At 35.8% G+C, this 20,558-nt stretch overlaps 1 protein-coding gene across 5 annotated transcripts in view; it reads right to left on the bottom strand.

Annotated features, from left to right (window-relative positions):
- Positions 1–20,558, bottom strand: part of FAM13A (family with sequence similarity 13 member A) — a 310,890-nt gene that overhangs the window by 240,279 nt on the left and 50,053 nt on the right. For 4 of the 5 annotated variants that reach the window (XM_055312970.1, XM_055312972.1, XM_055312971.1 and 1 more), the window contains one exon: positions 8,555–8,732. The exons of the other annotated variant lie outside the window; for it this stretch is intronic. In XM_055312970.1, coding sequence (XP_055168945.1) covers positions 8,555–8,732 — 178 coding nt within the window. The remainder of the gene's footprint in view (positions 1–8,554; positions 8,733–20,558) is intronic. 5 annotated transcript variants of the gene reach the window in all.

Here is a 20,558-nt window from a genome sequence, read left to right as displayed (position 1 = left end):
TCTACTCCCAAGAAGACAACACAAAACCACCCCGCAGAGATATCATAGAAGCAGGAGTTTGAAAAACACCTGGAACATGTGGGAGGGAGAGTTGTTTGCTTATTTCAGAGAGTATCCTGGAGAGACAGAGATTATTGGAAGACTCCTCCAGGAGCAAAGGAGTTGGCAGGTGCCATTTCCCTCCCCTGCCCCCCGGCATAAACACACAGCACCTGCAAAAAACAGCATGAAGACTACACTAGCTACCTAACTTGCTAACACTGTGCCTCCCAATCCCTCCAGCCAGGCTTGCCTCAGTCCCTGCATAGTAGATACCCTCCCACAGAAGACCAGTGCAAACCTTGCTAATATCACGCTTCCACCTACAATCACTTTGTGGATCCACCTGCACCAACCTGACTGGCCTTGGTTCTGGTCCCCTCTTGAAGAGAACCAGCTGCAAACCTTTCTAACACTGTGAGTTCTGCCCAGACTCATGTTGCTGATATGCCCCTTCCAATATGCTTTTGGCCAGAGTCCATCCGAAGCGGTGCCACAAGCCAGGCAGTGTACAAGCAGCGCTGAGAGGGGCCAGCACTACTGCAAAGTGGCTCCTGCCCTAGGAAGAGGGAAAGATAACCATACACACCAGTCAGACTGTAGTTCCAGCAGTAGGCTGGAGGCAGACATCTGGTTTGACTGCAGCCCTACCCACCAATGAAAGCTTCCTAGAAGAAAATACAGGGGAAGTACCTGGCAATATGCTGTACTGCATTTCTGACAAATGCCTGGTCTGATTCAACTTCAGACCAAGGCAGCCACAGACTGGCCAATGACCGGCAGAGAGCCACTGCAGATGATTGGACTGACAGAAAAAGCAGCTCAGCCACAACAGCAGGGCACAATCAACACACATAGGAGACTCCCCTCAAGTGCCAGGTTCCAGTGAATGAGGAGATACTGCAATGCAGAGCAGGACCTCTTCTTCACAAGGTCACTACTTTCAAGAGCAAGAGACGTAGCTGATTTTCCCAACACACAGAAACAGAGAGTTAGAAAAAATGAAGAGACAGAGGAAAATGTTCCAAATGAAAGAACAGAACAAAATCACAGCAAGACAAACAAAACAGAGAGAAGTCATATGCCTGAGAATTTAAAGTAATGATCATAAAGATACTCACTGGACTTGAGAAAAGACTGGAGGACATCAGTGAGACCCTTAACAAAGAGATAACCAATCAGAGATGAAGAACACAATAAATAAAATTTAAAAGTACCCTAGACATAATAAACAGTAGATTAGAGGAAGCAGAAGAATGAATCAGCAACCTGGAAGACAGAGGAATGGAAACTAATTAAGCTGAGCAGGCGAGAGGAGAAAAATATGCAAAGTAAGAATAGACTTGGGGAACTCAGCAACATCATTAAGTGATCCCAGAAAGAGAAGGGAGAGAATATGGAGAAAATACATTTTAAAAAATAATAGTGAAAACTTCTTGAACCCAAGGAAGGAAGCAGAAATCCAGATCCAGGAGGCACAGAGATCCCCCAAAAGAAACAACCTAAGGAGGTCCATACCAAGAAGTATAATAATTAAAATGGCAAAAGGTAGTGATAAAGAGAGAATTTTAAAAGCAGTCAGAGAAAACAGTTACATATGACAGAAACCCCATAAGGCTATCAGCTGATTTTTGAGCAGAAACTCTGCAGGCCAGAAGAGTGGGACAATATAACCAAAGTGCTAAAAGGAAAAAACCTGCAGGTAGACAATATTCTATTCAGAAAGGCTATCATTCAGAATAAAAGCAGTGATAAAGAGTTTCCCAGACAAAAGTTAAAGACATTCATTACCACTAAACCAGCCCTACAAGAAGTGTTAAAGGGGACTAAAGGAAAGTATAAAGGAAAAGACCATAAGTAAGAATAAGAAAAATAGGAAGCACGAAACACGTGCTTATATTTATAAACATCAGTCAAGGGACTCCAAAATAAAAGGAAGTAAAGTATGACACCACATATCTAAAACATGGTGGGGGGAGAGAAGTAAAGAACAAGTTCAAACTTAAACGACCATCAACTTAGTACAGATTGCTATATGCAAAAGATGTTATATACAAACAATGGTAGCTACAAATCAAAAACCAGTAATAGATATGCAAAGAATAAAATTAAGGAATCAAGTATATCACTAAAAAGGCCAAATAATCATGAGAGAGCAAGGAAAGAAAGAGAAAAACTACAAAATCAACCATAAAATGAGTAACAAAATGGCAATAAAAACATACTATCAATAATTGCATTGAAGTAAAGGACTAAATGCTCCAATAAAAAAACACAGGGTGATGAAATGGATTAAAACAAAACAAAACCCAAATCCATCTACATACTGCCTACAAGAGAGTCATTTGAGACCTAGAGACAGCTGCAGATTGAAAGTGAGGGGATGAAGAAACACCTTCATGCAAAAGGGTATCAAAAGAAAGCCAAAGTAGCAATATTTATATCAGACAAAATAAACTTTAAAGCAAAGGCTGTCACAAGATATGTCCCTGTATAATTAACCATAAAGAGAACAATCTAACAAGAAGATATAACTACTGTAAATATTTATGTACTAAACATGGGAGCACCCAAATATATAAAGCAGTTAATAATAAACATAAAGTAACTACTTGATAGTAATATGAAACTACTCTATTGTGGGGTGTGACTTTAACACCCCACTTACATCAATGGACAGGTTGTCCAAATAGAAAATCAATAAGGAAGCTGTAACTTTGAATGGACCTGAAGGATGTAACATATATATTCAAAATGTTCCCTCCAAAAGAAAAAAAATCCCTTCTAAAACAGAATATACATTCTTTTCAAGTGCACATGGAACATTCTCCAGAACCGATCATATATTTGGCCAGAAAATAAGTCTGAATAAATTTAAAAAGATTGGAGACATACCATGATCTTTTCTGACCATAATGCTATGAAATTAGAAATCAACCACAAGAAAAAAATCTGGAAAGAACACAAATACACAGAGGTTAAATAACATGCTACTTGGCAATGAATGGGTCAAAGAAGAAATCTTAAAAATATGGAGATAAATGAAAATGAAAACACAACAGTCCCAATCTTTGGGATGCAGCAAAAGCTGTTCAAAGAGAGAAGTTTATTGAAATACAGGTCTACTTCAAGAAGCAAGAAAAATATGAAACAATTTAACCTTACACCTAAAGGAGCTAGAAAAAAAACAACAAATAAAATCCCAAATCAACAAATGGAAGTAAATAATAAAAATTAGAGCAGAAATAAATGAAAAAGAAATTTAAAAAAAAAAAGAAGAAAGAAAACCAAAAATAGAAGAGTTCAATGAAACCAGGAGCTGGTTCTTTGAAAAGAAACGCAAAATTGATAAACCTTTAACTAGACTCATAAAAAAAAAAAAAGACTCAAACAAAATCACAAATGAGAGAGTAGAAACAACCAATACCACAGAATTGCGAAGGATTAAAAGAGACCACTATGAAAAATTATATTCCAACAAATTGGACAACCTAGAAGAAATGGATAAATTCCTAGAAAAATATAACCTCTCAAAACCGAATTAGGAAAAATAGAAAACTTGGACAGACAGGTAACTAGCAATGAAACTGAATCAAAAAACTCCCAACAAACAAAAGCCCAGGACCACACAGCTTCACAGGCAAATTCTATCAAATATTTATTTTATATTTTTAAAAAGATTTTATTTATTTATTCATGAGAGACAGAGAGAGAGAGAGAGAGAGAGAGAGAAAGAGGGAGAGGCAGAGACACAGGCAGAGAGAGAAGCAGGCTCCACACAGGGAGCCTGACGTTGGACTCGATCCTGGGTCTCCAGGATCAGGCTCTGGGCTGAAGGCGGCGCTAAACCACTGAGCCACCCGGGCTGCCCCTCTACCAAATATTTAAAGAAGATCTAATACCTATTGCTCTCAAACTATTACAAAAAACAAAAGAAGAAGGAAAACTTACAAATTCATTCTAGGAGGACAGCATTACCCAGATATCAAAACCAGATAAAGACACTACAAAAAAGAAAACTAAAGGCCAGTATCTTTCATGAACATAGATGCAAAAATCCTCCACAAAATATTAGCAAACCAATCCAACAATACATTAAAAAAATCATTCACTATGATCAAGTGGAATTTATACTTGGGGTGCCATATTCAGAAATCAATCAATGTCATACATCATAGCAATAAGAGAAAGGATAAAAACCATATGGTCATTTCAAAAGATATGGAAAAAAAGAACTTGGTAAAGTACAATAACCATTCATGATAAAAACCCTCAACAAAGTAGGTTCTGAGGGCACGTACCTTAATATAATGAAAGTCACAGAGGAAAAACTCACAGTTAACATCAGACTCAATGGGGAAAAACTGAGATTTTTCTCCTAAGGTCAGGAAGAAGACAAGAATGTCCACTTTCACCACTTTTATTTAACATAGTAATGGAAGTCCTAGCCAGAACAATCAAACAGGAAAAAGGAATAAAAGGCATCCAAGTTGGTAAGGAAGAAGTTAAACTGTCACTACTTGTAGTTGACATGATACTATATATAGAAAACCCTAAAGACTTCACCAAAAAACTATTAGATCTGATAAACAAATTCAGTAAGGTTGCAGATCACAAAAATCAATGTACAGAAATCTGCTGCATTTCTATACACTAATGGTGATGCAGTAGAAAGAGAAATTGAGAAAAAAAATCCCATTTACAATTATACCAAAAATATACCTAGAAATAAACTTAACCAAAGAACAGAAAGACCTGTACTCTGAAAACTATAAAACACTGATGAAAGAAATTGAAGAGGACACAAACAAATGGAAACATAGTCTACATGTATAGATTGAAAGAATACTGTTAAATGTCCATACCACCCAAGGCAATCTACACATTTAATGCAATCTACATCAAAATACCAATAGCACTGTTCACAGAAGTAGAACAAACAATCCTAAAATTTGTATGGAACCACAAAAGTCCCCCAATAGCGAAAGGAATCTTGTAAAGAAAGCTGAAGGTACCACAGTTCCAGACTTGAAGTTATACCACAAAGCTCTAATAATCAAAACAGTATGGTGCTAGTACAAAAACAACACGCAGATCAATAGAACAGAATAGAAAATCCAGAAATAAACCAACCCACAATTATTTGGTCAATTAATCTTCAACAAAGCAGGAAAGAACATGCAATGGGAAAATAATGGTCTCTTCAACAAATGGTGTTGGGTAAACTGGATAGCTACATGCAAAGGAATGAAATGATTTCTTTCTTACACCATACATAAAAATAAATTCAAAATGAATTAAGGACCTAAACATGAGACCTAAACCATAAAAATCCTAAAAGAGACCACAGGCAGTAATTCCTCTAACACTGGCTATAGTGACATTTTCCTAGATAGGTCTCCTGAGGCAAGGAAAACATATGCAAAAATAACTACTGGGATTATATTGAAATAAAAAGTTTCTGCACAGCAAAGAAAGCAACTAACAAAACTAAAAGGCAACCTATTGTATGGAAGATATTTGCAAATGACATATCTATCTGATAAGGCGTTAGTAACCATAGTATACAAAGAATTTTACCAAATAAGTAAAAAAACTAAAGTGTTTTTTTTAACCAAATAAGTAAAAACCAAAAAACCCAAATAATCCAATTAAAAAGTGGGCAGAAGACATGAACAGACATTTCTCCAAAAGACATACAGATGGCTGACAAACACAAGAAAATATGATCACTCACCATCAGGGAAATGTAAATCAAAACCACAATGTGATATCACCTCACACCTGTCAGAATGGCTAAAATAAAAAAAAAAAAATCAGAAAACAAGTGTTGGTGAGGATGTGAAGAAAAAGGAACCCTGTGAATTGCTGGTGGGAATGCAAACTGGTGTAGTCACTGTGAAGGACACTATGGAGATTCCTAAAAAAATTAAAAATAGAATTACCCTTGGGCACCTGGGTGGCTCAGGGGTTGAGCCCCTGCCTTTGGCTCAGGGCGTGATCCCAGGGTCCAGAGATCGAGTCCCACATCAGGCTCCCTGCAGGGAGCCGCCTTCTCCTTCTGTCTTTGCCTCTCTTTCTGTGTCTCTCATGAGTAAACAAACAAAAAAACAAAAACAAAAACAAAAAAACCCAAAAAAACAGAACTACCCTATGTTCCAGTAATTGCATTACTGGGTATTTACCCAAAAAAAGTGAAACACTATTTCAAAGGGATATACACACCCCTATATTTATTGCAGCATTATTTACAATAGCCAAATTAGGAAAATAGGCTGTGTCCAACAATGATGAAGGGATAAAAAAGATATAGTACACACACACACACACGGATATTAGTCATAAAAAGAATGAAATCTTGCCATTTGCAACAACATAGATAGATCTAGAAACTATAATGCTAAATGAAATAAATCAGTCAGAGAAAGATAAATACCATATAATTTCACTCAAATGTGTAATTTGAGAAACAAAACAAATGAACAAAGGGAAAAAAGAGACAAACAAAAAACCAGACTCTTAACTATAGAGAACAAACTGATAGTTACCAGTGGGGAGGTAGGTAGGGGTATGGGTGAAATAAGTGAAGGGGATCAAGAGTACACTTATCTTAATGAGGACTAAGTAATATACAGAATTGCTGAATCACTACATTGTACACCTGAAACTAATACTGTATGTTAACTATATTGGAATTAAAATTTTTTTAAAAAGCAAATAAAGACTATTTTTTAATAAGGGAATATCCTCATGAAATAATATTAACTTTTAAAAGAACATGAAATATCAGACATAAAAAGGTATTAGCTATGAAATATATAATCATAAGATGGGAGAAAACGTACCAACAGTAGATGAATGTTTGGTGCTTCGAATGCTGGGCTTCTGGGTGACTCTCAAATTACATTTCAACATGTAATTCCAGTTATAGGTTTATTAAATTTGGATGATCATATAATGTTATCATTGTAAATACTCAAATAATAATAGAGGTATATAGGATAAAAATAAAGTATCCCCCATTAGTAATCCCCATGCCAACATCTCCTTTCTAGGGATAAAATCTCTCAAATAAAATCTTTTAAAAAAGACCCTAATGTATCCTATGAAATGTTATTATTTAAAATTTAAATCTCTAAGGTTATAATGGGGATAGTTATTAAAGTAGAGCTTCTTGGGGCACTTCGGTGGCTGTCAATTAAGGGTTCGACTCTTGGATTTGGCTCAAGTTGTGATCTCATGAGTTGTGAGCTCGAGCCTCGAGTAGGGCTCTGAGCAGGGAGACTACTTGAAAATTCTCTCTCTGCCTCTCCCCTACTCTCCTGGTTGCATGTACATGCACTTGTTCATGCGATCGCTCTCTCAAATAAATTAAAAAAAAAATTTTTTTAAGGTAGAACTTCTCACCATAGTAGGCTGTGAATGTCCTGGAACCCCAGAGTCTAAGCCAGATCTAAGCCAGAGTTTATATTTGGACAATCATTCTGAGGACTGTGATATTACTAGTTCTGGGCTGTTGAATGAGTCTATGAGTCTATAGATTAACGGAGTGTATAAATAGATACAATATTTTAAAAATTGCTAAGAATTTATGAGAGCTTTTATTATTTATTTATTTATTTTATGAGAGCTTTTATTTTTTAATTTATTTTATTTTTTTATTTTTTTAAATTTATTTATGATAGTCACACAGAGAGAGAGAGAGAGGCAGAGACATAGGCAGAGGGAGAAGCAGGCTCCATGCACCGGGAGCCCGATGTGGGATTCGATCCCGGGGTCTCCAGGATCGCACCCTGGGCCAAAGGCAGGCGCCAAACCGCTGCGCCACCCAGGGATCCCTTATGAGAGCTTTTAAATGTGACTATATTCTTTCCTGTCCTTATAAACTAGAAGAAATGTGGTTTGTATCAGTGGGGACTAATATATTAATAGGAGAGTTAAAAGAAAGTCCCTGGATTGCAAGATCATGTTTCACATATCAACAATTAAAGACTTTTATGGAATAACAAGGAAAAGAAAATATGAAGTTTTATAAGCATTCTTGTGGTCGGTATTATGACACCTACCAAGGAGAGGAGTTTATTTCTAGTCTAGTTTATTCCTAGGAAACAAATGTATCAAAGGTTGTATTTTCTGTCACTGACATACTTAGCTTGTATTTTTCCACCTATTAGCAATCACTTAAAAAAATTATGCATTATATTATACTCCTTCCCTTTCTGCTAATCAATGTTTCAAATTAAATATTATAAATGCGCTTTTTAGTGAAAGTAAAACTTATTTCCAATTTTTTAAATAAAACCACAAATTGTGGATTTCATGAAAAAGCCTATCTACCTTCTTTAAAGTTGGGATGAAAAACAAGGCTAAAATGCCCAAGAGCAAGATAGAACTCCACTAACATAAATTGGTTGACTTTTCAGCAAGAAATATGATTCTATAACCCAAGTAATTGCAGGCAGTAATAAGGAAAAGGTGTATATGCAATATTAACAGCAAAACTCCACTAACTTACTGAAAGCAATTTGGCCCAAATACAGTGGCGAGATTGTGAACATTCATGCGATTCTCTACATGGTGCTTGGCTACTTTGGTCAAGAACTGGCATAGGTACTTGAGGAGGCAGTAGTGGGTGTCTGGCAGCTCTTTTATTAAGTCTCTTAAGCTATTCTCCTGAGCATCATTTCTGTCATCTGGAAAGAAAAAGAATAAAAAATGCTCTCAGGCATATTTCACAGTAACAACAAAAGCACAGAGGCATAATAAGATCTAACATTTTATTCAGGAAAAAATTTCTAAAGACAAATAAGCCATTGAAAAAAAAGAGGTACTTTTCCATTTTCTTTGATTTTTGAGCATTTAACTTTTTTTAATGTTAAAAATTTACTAAGACATCCTGAAAAGCATGAGCTTTACTCAGGGCATAAAATGGCTTCATGTTTCATTTGTGTGTGTTCCTTGCCCAAAATTAAGATAAAGGTTGGCTTTTTATCCATAGTGGAACCTTCCATTTGATTATTGTCTACAAGTTTATTAAAAACAAGAATCTCTTAGCTGAATAAAATTTAATACAAGAGACATTCCTGGGTACCATGAATAAGACTAAACTTAGTGGTCAGGAATTTATAGCTAGAGAAAACTGAAGTAAAGTTTTAATTTCTATATAGCTTTTTATCTCTCCCGTGTCAGAGTTTAGAATTTGAAATGTGCTTTTCATATAAAAGCCAAGAATATCTTACAGTGAGCCAACATTTAGGCAGACATATGAAAAGTTCCCCTCAATTCTCAAAGATTTATGTGTTTTGTCAATATCTAAGCACAGAGAAGTTGTTATTTTAAAAAAAATTTGCATACTACTTTCTATCAGAGGCAAATATAAATCTTTTATAGCAAATGAATACTCTAAGGAAAAAATCATGATCCATCCTTTTAGGCACACGTCTAAGACAATGAAAACTTAAGCCAGTTGCTGCTAATACACACTGGATTCCTTAATTTAGATAGGTCAGCTGCTTTAGCTAGTCAAGTAAGTAAGAAACAGCACCATGAGGCAAATGTGATGCAAAGGAAGTGGATTAGTCAGTGTCACAAAATTTATGCATAACATGATGCCAATGAAGGAAGTGAAAATCCTGAAAACATGCAGAAAGTCACCAAAATGTTATTGAGTGGCTGCAGAGCAAGGAATAGAAAGATAGGCCCAGGAGCTACTTCCTGGGTTAGGATCCTGGTTCTGTCACCTGCTACTTATGTGACCTTAGACTGTATACTAAAATCTATTTCATCATTTATAAATAGGAATATTAACTGTCTCATAGGGAAGTGACAAGGATTAAATGAGTTTCAAATTACAAAGTACTCAAAACAGAGAGGTTGACAAATAGTGCTATGCAACTACTTGTTAGGTGGGTTCTTTAACTTTACCTTAATTAATTTATTTTTATGAAAGCACTGAGGTTTTAATGAAATGTCTTTTTTTTTTAATTTTATTTATTTTTTCATGATTGTCACACACACACACACACACACAGAGAAGCAGAGACATAGCAGAGGGAGAAGCAGGATCCATATAGGGAAACTGACGTGGGATTCGATCCCGGGTCTCCAGGATCGCGCCGTGGGCCAAAGGCAGGCCCTAAACTGCTGCGCCACCCAGGGTTCCCTGAAATGTCTTTTAATATGAGCCCATTTCCTCTTATGAATGTTAGAATAAGGGATGCTGCTAAAAACAGCAATGTCAAAATGTGTAAACCTCAATCTTTTTAAAAATCATTTAGGAGAACATTCTATTTATAATTGGAGTAATTATTTCTCACTGATTACCAACAGTGTGATCCAGTAATCTATACAAGGTTTAGGGCAAAATAGTTTTCTTGATATTAGAAAATTTTCACATTAATTTAAATTACTCTTAAAAAAGAAATCATATGCAAATACTATAACCCATAAAAACATGTGATATGTTGCTTATGATGGCATTATTTTCCACTGTATTATGATCCTATGTAAGAAATGGAAATAATTAAGTTTGGAGTGATTGAAAACTAATTGAAAACTACCCATTTCTCATACCTTTATGCTTATAAATAAATATGAACTATAAGAAAATGGATTTTATTTTGCCTTTTTAATTTTCTTACAGTGACTAATCCAAAGTGAAACTGGATGTTTTCATGGGTGTGTTCTGTCTATTGAAAACTGTGGTTTAATTCCAGCATTTAAGGATACAGGCAATAGCATTCCAACAGCCTTGATAATGGGCCATTTGCCTTCAGGCTCTGAAATGAAACCTCAAATCCTAAGGCAGTGAAGTGAGATCCTAATATGTGATGATACCAGATCAAATAAAACAAGTATTGAAAACAGTTATGAGTTTATGACAATAACATCTTTGAAAAAGAGGGAGCTCTTTCATCATTTACTTCCAATTTCTGAAATATAAATAATTTTCCCAGGAAATAAAACTGATGAGTAATGGGAAGGGAGACAGATACATCCAGAGAATTTCTACCTGAACAGAACAGAATTCCTCTATAGCATGAATGGAAGAACCATCAAATATGTTCTCAAAAATAAAAAATGGTTGAGAAATATCTTTTGTTGTCTATGATAGAAGATATATTCATCAATTCCCTCACTAGTAGAGTATGTCCTCTACTTCAGAGGCTTTAACTGTAACACACTGACTTTGAAACCTGAATATTCATAATTTGCCTCCCATGCTTCAAGTACATTGACAGTGCAGTAAAGACTTCGATTTATTAGCATAACATTTCTTGTCACCTCTCTTCCTACTAATTATGTGTTAACATACTGAGAATCTGTAATTTTTGCTGTTTCTAGAAATGTGGTAAATATCACTGTTCTACCCAGGCTGCAGCAATCTCAGGACTTCCTATAAATGAAAATAACTACTCAACACCTTCAAAGGAGGCTTCCAGGGGGTGCCTGGATGGTTCAGACAGTTAAGTGTCAAGCCTCAGGTCATGATCTCAGAGTCCTGGGATTGAGCCCTGATGGGCTCTCTGCTCAGTGGGGAGTCTGCTTCTTCCCGCTCCCTCTCTTCTTTGGCTCCCTCTCTTTTCCCCTCTTGCTCTCTCTCAAGTAAATAAATTAAATCCCGTTTTATCAATCAATCAATCTACTAGAGGTATGCCCAGCACAGCATGGGGTGGGGGGGGGGGGAGAGCAGTGTTGGTATAAATGTGCCTTTTGCTACCTGAGAGCAAAAGTTCATCATAATTATTGCTTATTGTTATTTCTCATTTGCTTATACCTAAATATAATGAACATTGCCTTGTCATTCGTGTTCTTGCATTGATATCGGTACTTATGATGCCTTCTTCAAAGTCTCACATTATAAAAAAAGTAAGCAATGCTTCTATTTGGGGGCATGTTTATTTATAACATATACTTACTGCACACTATATATATTATTTATCACATGCTTTCTATGTGTCTATATATCTAGGGATATAGCACTGAAATAAAACTTCATGCTTTTATAAAAGTAAAACTAGTATACAAAAAAAGAAACATCTATATTCCAAATGTATCTTGAAGAAAAACTTAATAATTTAGTTCATTTACACAAGTAGCTGAGTTGAAGTGTTAAGTAGGAAGGGGATCACAGAGTATTCAAATGATAACAAAAGTGTCCTTTGGTGGTCAGAGGGTAAGGATAACTTAGCAATGAAATTCCACAGAAGGGTCTCAGAAACAGAAGTGAAATGCCCCTTTGCGGTTGTATCAAAATATTTTAACAGTTGAAACTTATAGGTTTTTCTAGAATTAAATTGGAACAAAAATGAGAATATAATTCATGAGCCAAAAGGTTTGAGAAAACTTTGCAGATGGAATAATCGTTAATAATTGAAATAGTCATCATTTTCCTTAACATTAATCTTCTCCTAGGACAAGAACTTCAAATTATATAAGTTTTCTTGAAAGCTTTCATCTGTTGTTAGCTAAATTTGATCCATTTCTTATGCTAAAACACAAACATACAACAAACAGAGTATACATAGTAAACAGAGAAAACTACTCAGCACTTAAAGATTGTACCATAAAAACTTTTGCATAACAGATTAAGTAGCAAACACAGAACCATGTAACAAGTATTTGTTCTTATTAAAAAAAGATTATTATCATAATCAGCAATGCTGAACCTATATCATAGAATGGCACTTTAATCTGAATATTTATCCTGGTGCTTTCATGTGCTTTGATCTTTGAATGGCCATGAAGTTATACTGTACTTATGACCTTAGCCTCAAGGAGAAAAAAACCCCAAACAACAGGCAAAATGCTAATCTCTACCATGATATATATCTTAGAGCTACAAGAAGGTCAGCCATTAAAAGAACCAAAATATTACCCTCATGGTGCCAGATTTATCGAAGTAACTTTTTATTTCCTCATTAAGCCTTATGAAGGATTTATGAAAATTTGCTAATCTATTAGATAGAACAATAAGCTGCTGCTGACTTTGAAGATGAAGAAAGGTCACAAGCCTGAGCATGCTGACAGCCTCTTAATGCCAAGAAGAAGCCAGAGAGAAAATAAGGATCTTGGCCTTACAACTACATGGAATGGAAGAGTGCCAAAGATCCAAATAGGCCTGGAAGCAGTTTCTCCCCAGGAACCTTGAGCTAAGAACCCAGGCTGACTGACACCTTGATTCTGGCCTTGTGAACTTGGAGTACAGACACCAGCTGAGCCCACAAACTTCTCACCCATGAAACACTAGATTATTTGTGTGGTTTTTAAGCCACTAAATTTGTAGGAGTTTGTCATGGCAGCTATGGGAGCTTAATACATCTCCAGTTAGAGAGGATTAGACTGAAAGAGATTAATTAACTTGTCTATATTCACAGTTACCAAGTAGCCAAGCTGCAATTCAAACAGCAGTCTGATCTCAGAACATGTGATCTGATCAGGGCACACTAACAAAGTTATATATTGTTATTATCATTATTACAAAACAACCATCACACTGTCTCATACATGTAAATGTTTAACAAATGTTTCCTGAATCAACAAATGAATAAGCAGAATTGGTAAGTAATGGGGGTGGGAATCTTAATTTATTTATGATAAATTATAGCTTCCTTGTTCCTGTATATGGGAGAACATTTTAATAAAAACCTACATGAATGTCTGGGCACAAAATGTTGTGTAGAACACATGAGAACAAAACATTAATTATATTTCTTTCTAAATATGCGTTTTGAAAGAATGAGAAAAATAATCATAAAATCCCAGCTATACTGGATTAGCCTGGGTTTTACCCCTGCATTTCATACCCCAGGAATGGAATCACTTCTTTAGAGCTTATCTAAACAACATAATTATATTTTCTGGTTAATGGAATTGGTATATTTCTATATAAAGGAAAGGTGTTATTTTTATAGCTCTCTTACAACCCTTGCCCATGCCAAAGTTCTCCAGACCTCGCACAAATTTCTGAAAGGACAGGATGATAAAGTAACTAATAAAATTTAATAAATTACTGTCTATTCTTAGATATTAATGAAACTACAAATCTTATTCTGATTAGATTCTATGAAATGCAGAGGTGTGTTTATTACCAAATTATCCAATATCTACACTGATACTCCTGGCTCCCAGAAGGAAGCTGCATGAAAAGGCAAAGGCCTCTGGGATTAAAAAAAAAAAAAAAAAGAATTAGACAATACTTTACCTATCAGTCCCAGGATAAAATACTCCTAATGATACCTAAATAATATATCAGCAAGTCTATTCTGTGGGCATTTACTGAGTGCTTGCTAATGGGGGCAGGCTGGCATAGATAAAAATATAAGAAACATATAAAATAGTCTATGTAAAGTCAAAACTGGGAGCTCATATCTCAGCTAGATGTTAGTCACAAGCATTTAACAGCTAAAGAACCTGTTTATGTGGGAATGTCAGTACATAGGAAAATAGAAAAAATAATCATACCACTTCGAAAGGGAAGCCTCCTATAATATAATATGCTAATCTTGAACAATATTGGCAAATCCCAGCTAACAAAACTTGGCTTGTTCCATAAATCTAGTGCTACATTAAAAGGACAAAGTACATTAAGTGTAATTTCAGTGGGAATCACTTTACCACCAGTTTCTCACCCTGTAAAAGACTAGTGATTAAATGCTCAGCTGTAAGTAAACTTATTTGGTGTCAGAGGAGATAAACCATCAAACCCAGAGTTTTTAAGCCTATGTTGGATGTTGTTTCTTTCTCTCTTAAGTCCTTAAATTGTTTATGGACTCTGTGGTAAAGGTGAGTGGGTTCTCATGGGCTTAGCAAAATACTGGTACTAAGAATACAGCTTAACAGAATTAGGGCAGAGCTATAGGTGACTAGCAAACTAATTATTTGTCATCACTTCAAATTGATATTCTTTAAACTTTCATTATTTTACATGAATTGATTTTCTAATATAAATTATATATATATTATATGTATGTGTGTCATATATGTGTGTGTGTGTGTATATATATATATATATATATATATATATATATATATATAAATTCATTTATTGGCTGTTCTATTTCTCTTCCAGCTCAAATAAGATACTCTTCATACAAAAACATTAGTAAAAAATACAGAATTTACTGAGGACTTCATTTAATTCACAACTCATTCTAAAAATCCCCAACAGACATTATTTTTTTGGCCTTTAAGCAGCTGGTCTCTTCTTTCTTTTCCTCTTTAAGCACATAATCTTTCTGCTTTTAAAAATTCTATTGTCTGTACTACAAAGATAGTAGTACAAAGATACAAAGATAACTAAAGATAACAAAGATAACTAAAAATACTGACAATAATAGGTGTTGGCAAATGTAGAAAAATTAAATCTTCATTCATTGCTAATATTAATGGAAAATAGTACAGCTATTTTGGAAAAGTGTTCCTTAAAATGTTAAACAATGTCATCCTATGACCCAGCAATTCCACTCCTAGGTAGGTACCCAAGATAAATGAAAACATATGTTCTCCCCCGACCCAAAAAAAGAAAACATATGTCCCTACAAAAACTTGTACATAAATGTTCATAACAGTATTCATAAGAGCCAAAAGGTAAAAATAATCCAATGTCTGATAATGGATAAATGTGATATATCCATACAACAGAATATTAATCAGTCATAAAATGGAACAAAGTACTGACATTCCAACATGGATGAACCTTGAAACACATGCTAAGTGTAAAAAGATAAGTCACAAAAGACCACATATTGTGTGACTCCGTTTACATGAAATGTCCATAAACCCAGGCAAATCTATGAAGCCAGAAAGATTAGTATATGCCTAGGCCTGGGGAAAATGGGAGAGATGCAGAGGAAGGGATGGAGTATTTGCTAATGAGATTTGGAGTTTCTCTCTTCTTTTTTTTTTTTTTTTTTTTTTTGTGATAAAAATGTTCTAAAACTAGATAGTGGTGATGGCTGTATTCTAAATATACTAAGTCCCACTGAATTATATACTTTAAAAGAGGCAATTTTTATGGTGTATAAATTGTGTCTCAATATATTTGTTCTAAGGAAATTCTTTTAATTTTAAAATCAAGTATAAGAAAAAGTCAGAGGAGGCCTTTTGGTTGAAAAGAAGCTTATCTACTTTTCTTCCTAATACCTCACTAAAATGACAATGAAAGAATTTTTAAAAGGTATAAGCCAATAACACACACACACAAAGATGAATTATTCTAATGCAGATTAACTGCTCAACCATGGACTCTTTATCCAAGTTTGCATAATTCCACTCATTACTTAATGCTATTTCCTAGGGTCAAAAAGGAAAATATAGATTTATACATGTGCTCAGGAAACAAAACATAATCTAATTATCAGGATCTACAATCTTAGAAATCATGGGGGTTATAAACACAAAAAAGATTTTCCTGTCACAGGAATCTGGAGGGCAGTAGAACTAACTGAGATGCTATCAAATATATAGCCAGGTGTGGAAGTCTGGATTTCCTGGTACCATATTTCTGATTTATTCCAGTGGAGGTTTTGCACATCTGATTGACTGGCTCCTTGGGCAAATATGCAGGTGGCAACCTTAAACTCTTCTCTGGGTTTAGGTCTACCCAGAGAAACAGAATAGTTTAAATATTTGGCATTGTTTATAAGAAAACCTAAAAGGCACATACTGAAAATGGAAAAAGCTTAAATATGGAGTTTAGTAAAATGATTCTGTTTTTGACAGAAATGAATTTGAGGGCTGAATAATTTTAAAAGAAAAGGAACTTCTCAGTAAGAAGGAATTAATCCAGAGAAAAAAAATACATCCTATGCTTCCTATGGAGCTCAAACTGTACAAAGAGTGATTACTTAATAACTAGTATTGTAACTAGCTGACATTTGCATGGTACTTGACAATCTGCAAGGCAAAATCACTCAGCTAAACTCCAACAAAACAAATGGCATTATGATACATAGTATGGATAAAAGACAGGCTTAACTCAAACTTACTCTGCTAAATTCTTCGTGTACTAAAGAAAAACATATCTCAATCTTAAGCACAACTCAGTTTATTAAATTAGATTTCTTTACAATTAGGCATTGTATTGATTAAAATGGCCCCATTATTAGGGTGGCTTTCTTAAAAAAAACAGTTGCTGTCTAAATTATCAAAGTCTCATAAACTAAAATTCACAGGCTCTTAACTCTCACATATTGTTTGCACAGCTGCTACTATAAAATTCTGTTCCATTTAAAATCAAGTGGGTGAAGTAAGTCAATCGGAGAAGGACAAACAGTGTATGTTCTCACTTATTTGGGGAATATGAATAATAGTGAAGGGGAATATAAGGGAAGGGAGAAGAAATGTGTGGGAGATATCAGAAAGGGACACAGAACATAAAGACTTCTAACTCTGGGAAATCAACTAGGGGTGGTGGAAGGGGAGGAGGGCGGGGGGTGGGGGTGAATGGGTGACGGGCACGGAGGGGGACACTTGACGGGATGAGCACTGGGTGTTATTCTGTATGTTGGTAAATTGAACACCAATAAAAATTAATTTATAAAAAAAAAATAAAAAAAATAAAAAAGAACTCAAAAAAAAATAAAATAAAATCAAGTACAGAGGGAGAAAAAGGAAAGGGAGAATATCCATTTTAAGAGAAAGATTGATCACTTGTGTTTATCTAATTAAGTCTTCTTCCCCAGAATACACTAAAATGACAGTAAGATGTTTAAAAAGTATTAGTACTCAAGGGCACAAAAAGAACAGCTGAGAAGAGAGAAGCAGATGATATTTCAGACATTTGGAAGTCAATACAAGTAACTAAAAAATCCTGTGTGTTCTAAAGCCTCTCAGGCTTGGAGGAGCCCTCCACCACCCGGTGGTGCATCCAGGCAAGCACACAGTCAGGCAGAAGGGCTGAGGCTTATGTTCTAGATGCTGTTAATGGATTCTTGCACTCCAGAGATAGTCAGGGGCTAGTCAAGGAGCACAGTTGAAAATGTGAACATGGGATCCCTGGGTGGCACAGCGGTTTGGCGCCTGCCTTTGGCCCGGGGCGCGATCCTGGAGACCTGGGATCGAATCCCACATCGGGCTCCCGGTGCATGGAGCCTGCTTCTCCCTCTGCCTGCGTCTCTGCCTCTCTCTCTCTCTCTCTCTGTATGACTATCATAAATAAACAATAAAAAAATTTAAAAAAATTAAAAAAAAAAAAAGAAAATGTGAACATTCGTGAAAATCTGCTAAGAAAGAATGGGCCCATTAGCACACTTCCTACTTCCCTGGTCTTGAGGAACAGAATGGCTAAAGAGAAAAATATGTCTACATACAGATATTTGTGAGCCTCCAATCAAATAGGTTACATTTCTCTCCATCTATACTCACCGTTTAATCCTAAGGAAAAGTACACCTTGTCTCCATATACAAATTTTTTTTAAAAGATTTTATTCATTCATGAGAGACACAGGGATAAAGAGAGGCAGAGACACATGCAGAGGAAGAAGCAGGCTCCATGCAGGGAACCCGACATGGGACTCGATCCCGGGTCTCCAGGATCACGTCCTGGGCCGAAGATGGCACTAAACCGCTGAGCCACCCGGGCTGCCCCTACAAATGTTTTTCTTAAATCACAAAAACCAAGATCACCTATGTTTGTGTGAAGAAATGCACAAGTCCAACAGACAAAACAAATATAGGGGAAAAAAAAACTAAAACTCTTGTTAGTATTTTCAGAAAGATAGGATTAAGAATAGGAAGCTATAAGAAAAAAAAAAGAGTAGCGTGCTTTGGAAAAAAAGAGCACTAATATTTTGGATATTAACAATATAAAACCAAAAATTTAAAAATGAGGTTGGAAAATAAAGTTGAGAAAATTTCATAGAAGATAAAATTAAAAGAAAGTGGTAAGAGAATAAGCATTCAAGATGGTGACATAGAAGATCCTGAACCTATCTCCTTCCATTGATGAGAAACCAATCTACAGCTACAAATGGAACAATTTCCCTGAAAAAGATCTGAAAAATAGTGGAACAGCACCTGCATAACAAATTATAAAAGCTAGGATGGACAAAAGGGGCAGAAACATGGTCTCTTACACACAGAAAAAACCATCTCAAGCACAACAACCACAATAAAGAGGGATCTCAAAAATATGTAGCTTCCTGAGAACCAAGGAGTCTGTGCCCCACATCAGGCATCCCAACTCTTGGGATCTACAATGGAGAGATGAGTTGCCAAAACATCTGGCTTTGAAAACCAAGAGGGCTTATATCCAGAAGAACCATAGAGCTGTACAGAATAAAGAACCCACCTGCAAAAGGTGTGTATGCACACACTTGCCTCAACACCCGGTGCACAAGTAGCAGTTTCAACAGTGCCTAGACCTTATGTGAAGAAGATCCACTGCAAATCTTAAAGCATGTGCTAGTGAGACAGGAGCCTAAAGCAACTCTCTGGGGATGGAGGCACTAACTGATGCCATTTTTGCCTTATTGTACCTTAGCAGTGTCAGTACTGGTGGGTGTCATCTTGGTATCCTCTCACTAACCTGCTACCACTGGTAGGTACATTGCTGCCATAGCACCGTCATGGCCAACTAGGTGAATGCCCTGTCTCTTGTGCCACAACTGCAGCCCTACCACAGTGGTTGGGCAAATACTCCAGATCCTCATTTCTCAGTAGTGACCCTACCACAGCTACAGGTATATGCAGGCCACATATGGGATGTCCCTTGAGTGCCTTGCTCTAGAAGTCAGGCGTGATTGCACATCTGGGTCCCATGGGTCAAACCCTACATGTGACAAGTCCTTCAAGACTAGGAGAGGTAGCCATTTTGCCCAGTATATAGAAATTAACATAGGAAGTCACACAGAATGAGGTGGCAGAGGAATATGTTCCAAAAGAACAAGACAAACCCTGAGAGAAAGAACTTAATGAAATGGAGGTTTTTAAAAAATCTACCTGATTAAGAGTTCAGAGCAATAGTCATAAAGATGCTTATAAAACTTGGGGGAAGAATGGAAAACATAGTGTGAACTTCAACAAAAAGAAAACATAGCAAGATATAAAACAGAAGTCACAGAGCTGAAGAATAGCTGAACTGAAAAATACACTAAAGGAGTTCAACAGCAGACTAGATTTAAGTAGAAGAATGGATCACTCTCTGACAGACACCAAAAATCACCCAAACAGCAGAAGAAGGAAAAATAATTTTTAAAAAGGACGATAGCTTAAAGGACCTAGGGTACATCAAGCAAAATAATATCTGGATTAGAGGACCCAGAAGGAGAAGAAAAAGGGGGCAGAAAACTTATTTGAAGAAACAATGGTTGAAAACTTCCCTAACCTGGAAAACAAAACAGAAATCCAGGTTCAAGAAGCACAGGACTTCCAAATAAAATAAACCCAAAGAGATCTATACCAAGACAAATTCTAATTAAAATATCAAACGTTAAAGAGAATCTTAAAAGCAGCAAAGGTAAAACAGCTTATCACATACAAGGGAAATTTCCTAAAACTATCAGCTGATTTTTCAGCAG

Source organism: Nyctereutes procyonoides, unplaced genomic scaffold (genome assembly GCF_905146905.1).
Source record: "Nyctereutes procyonoides isolate TBG_1078 unplaced genomic scaffold, NYPRO_anot_genome, whole genome shotgun sequence".
NCBI classification, from domain to species: Eukaryota; Metazoa; Chordata; class Mammalia; order Carnivora; family Canidae; genus Nyctereutes; species Nyctereutes procyonoides.
Note: the sequence above shows the minus strand (reverse complement) of the source record. Positions and strands in the feature narration are given on the sequence as shown.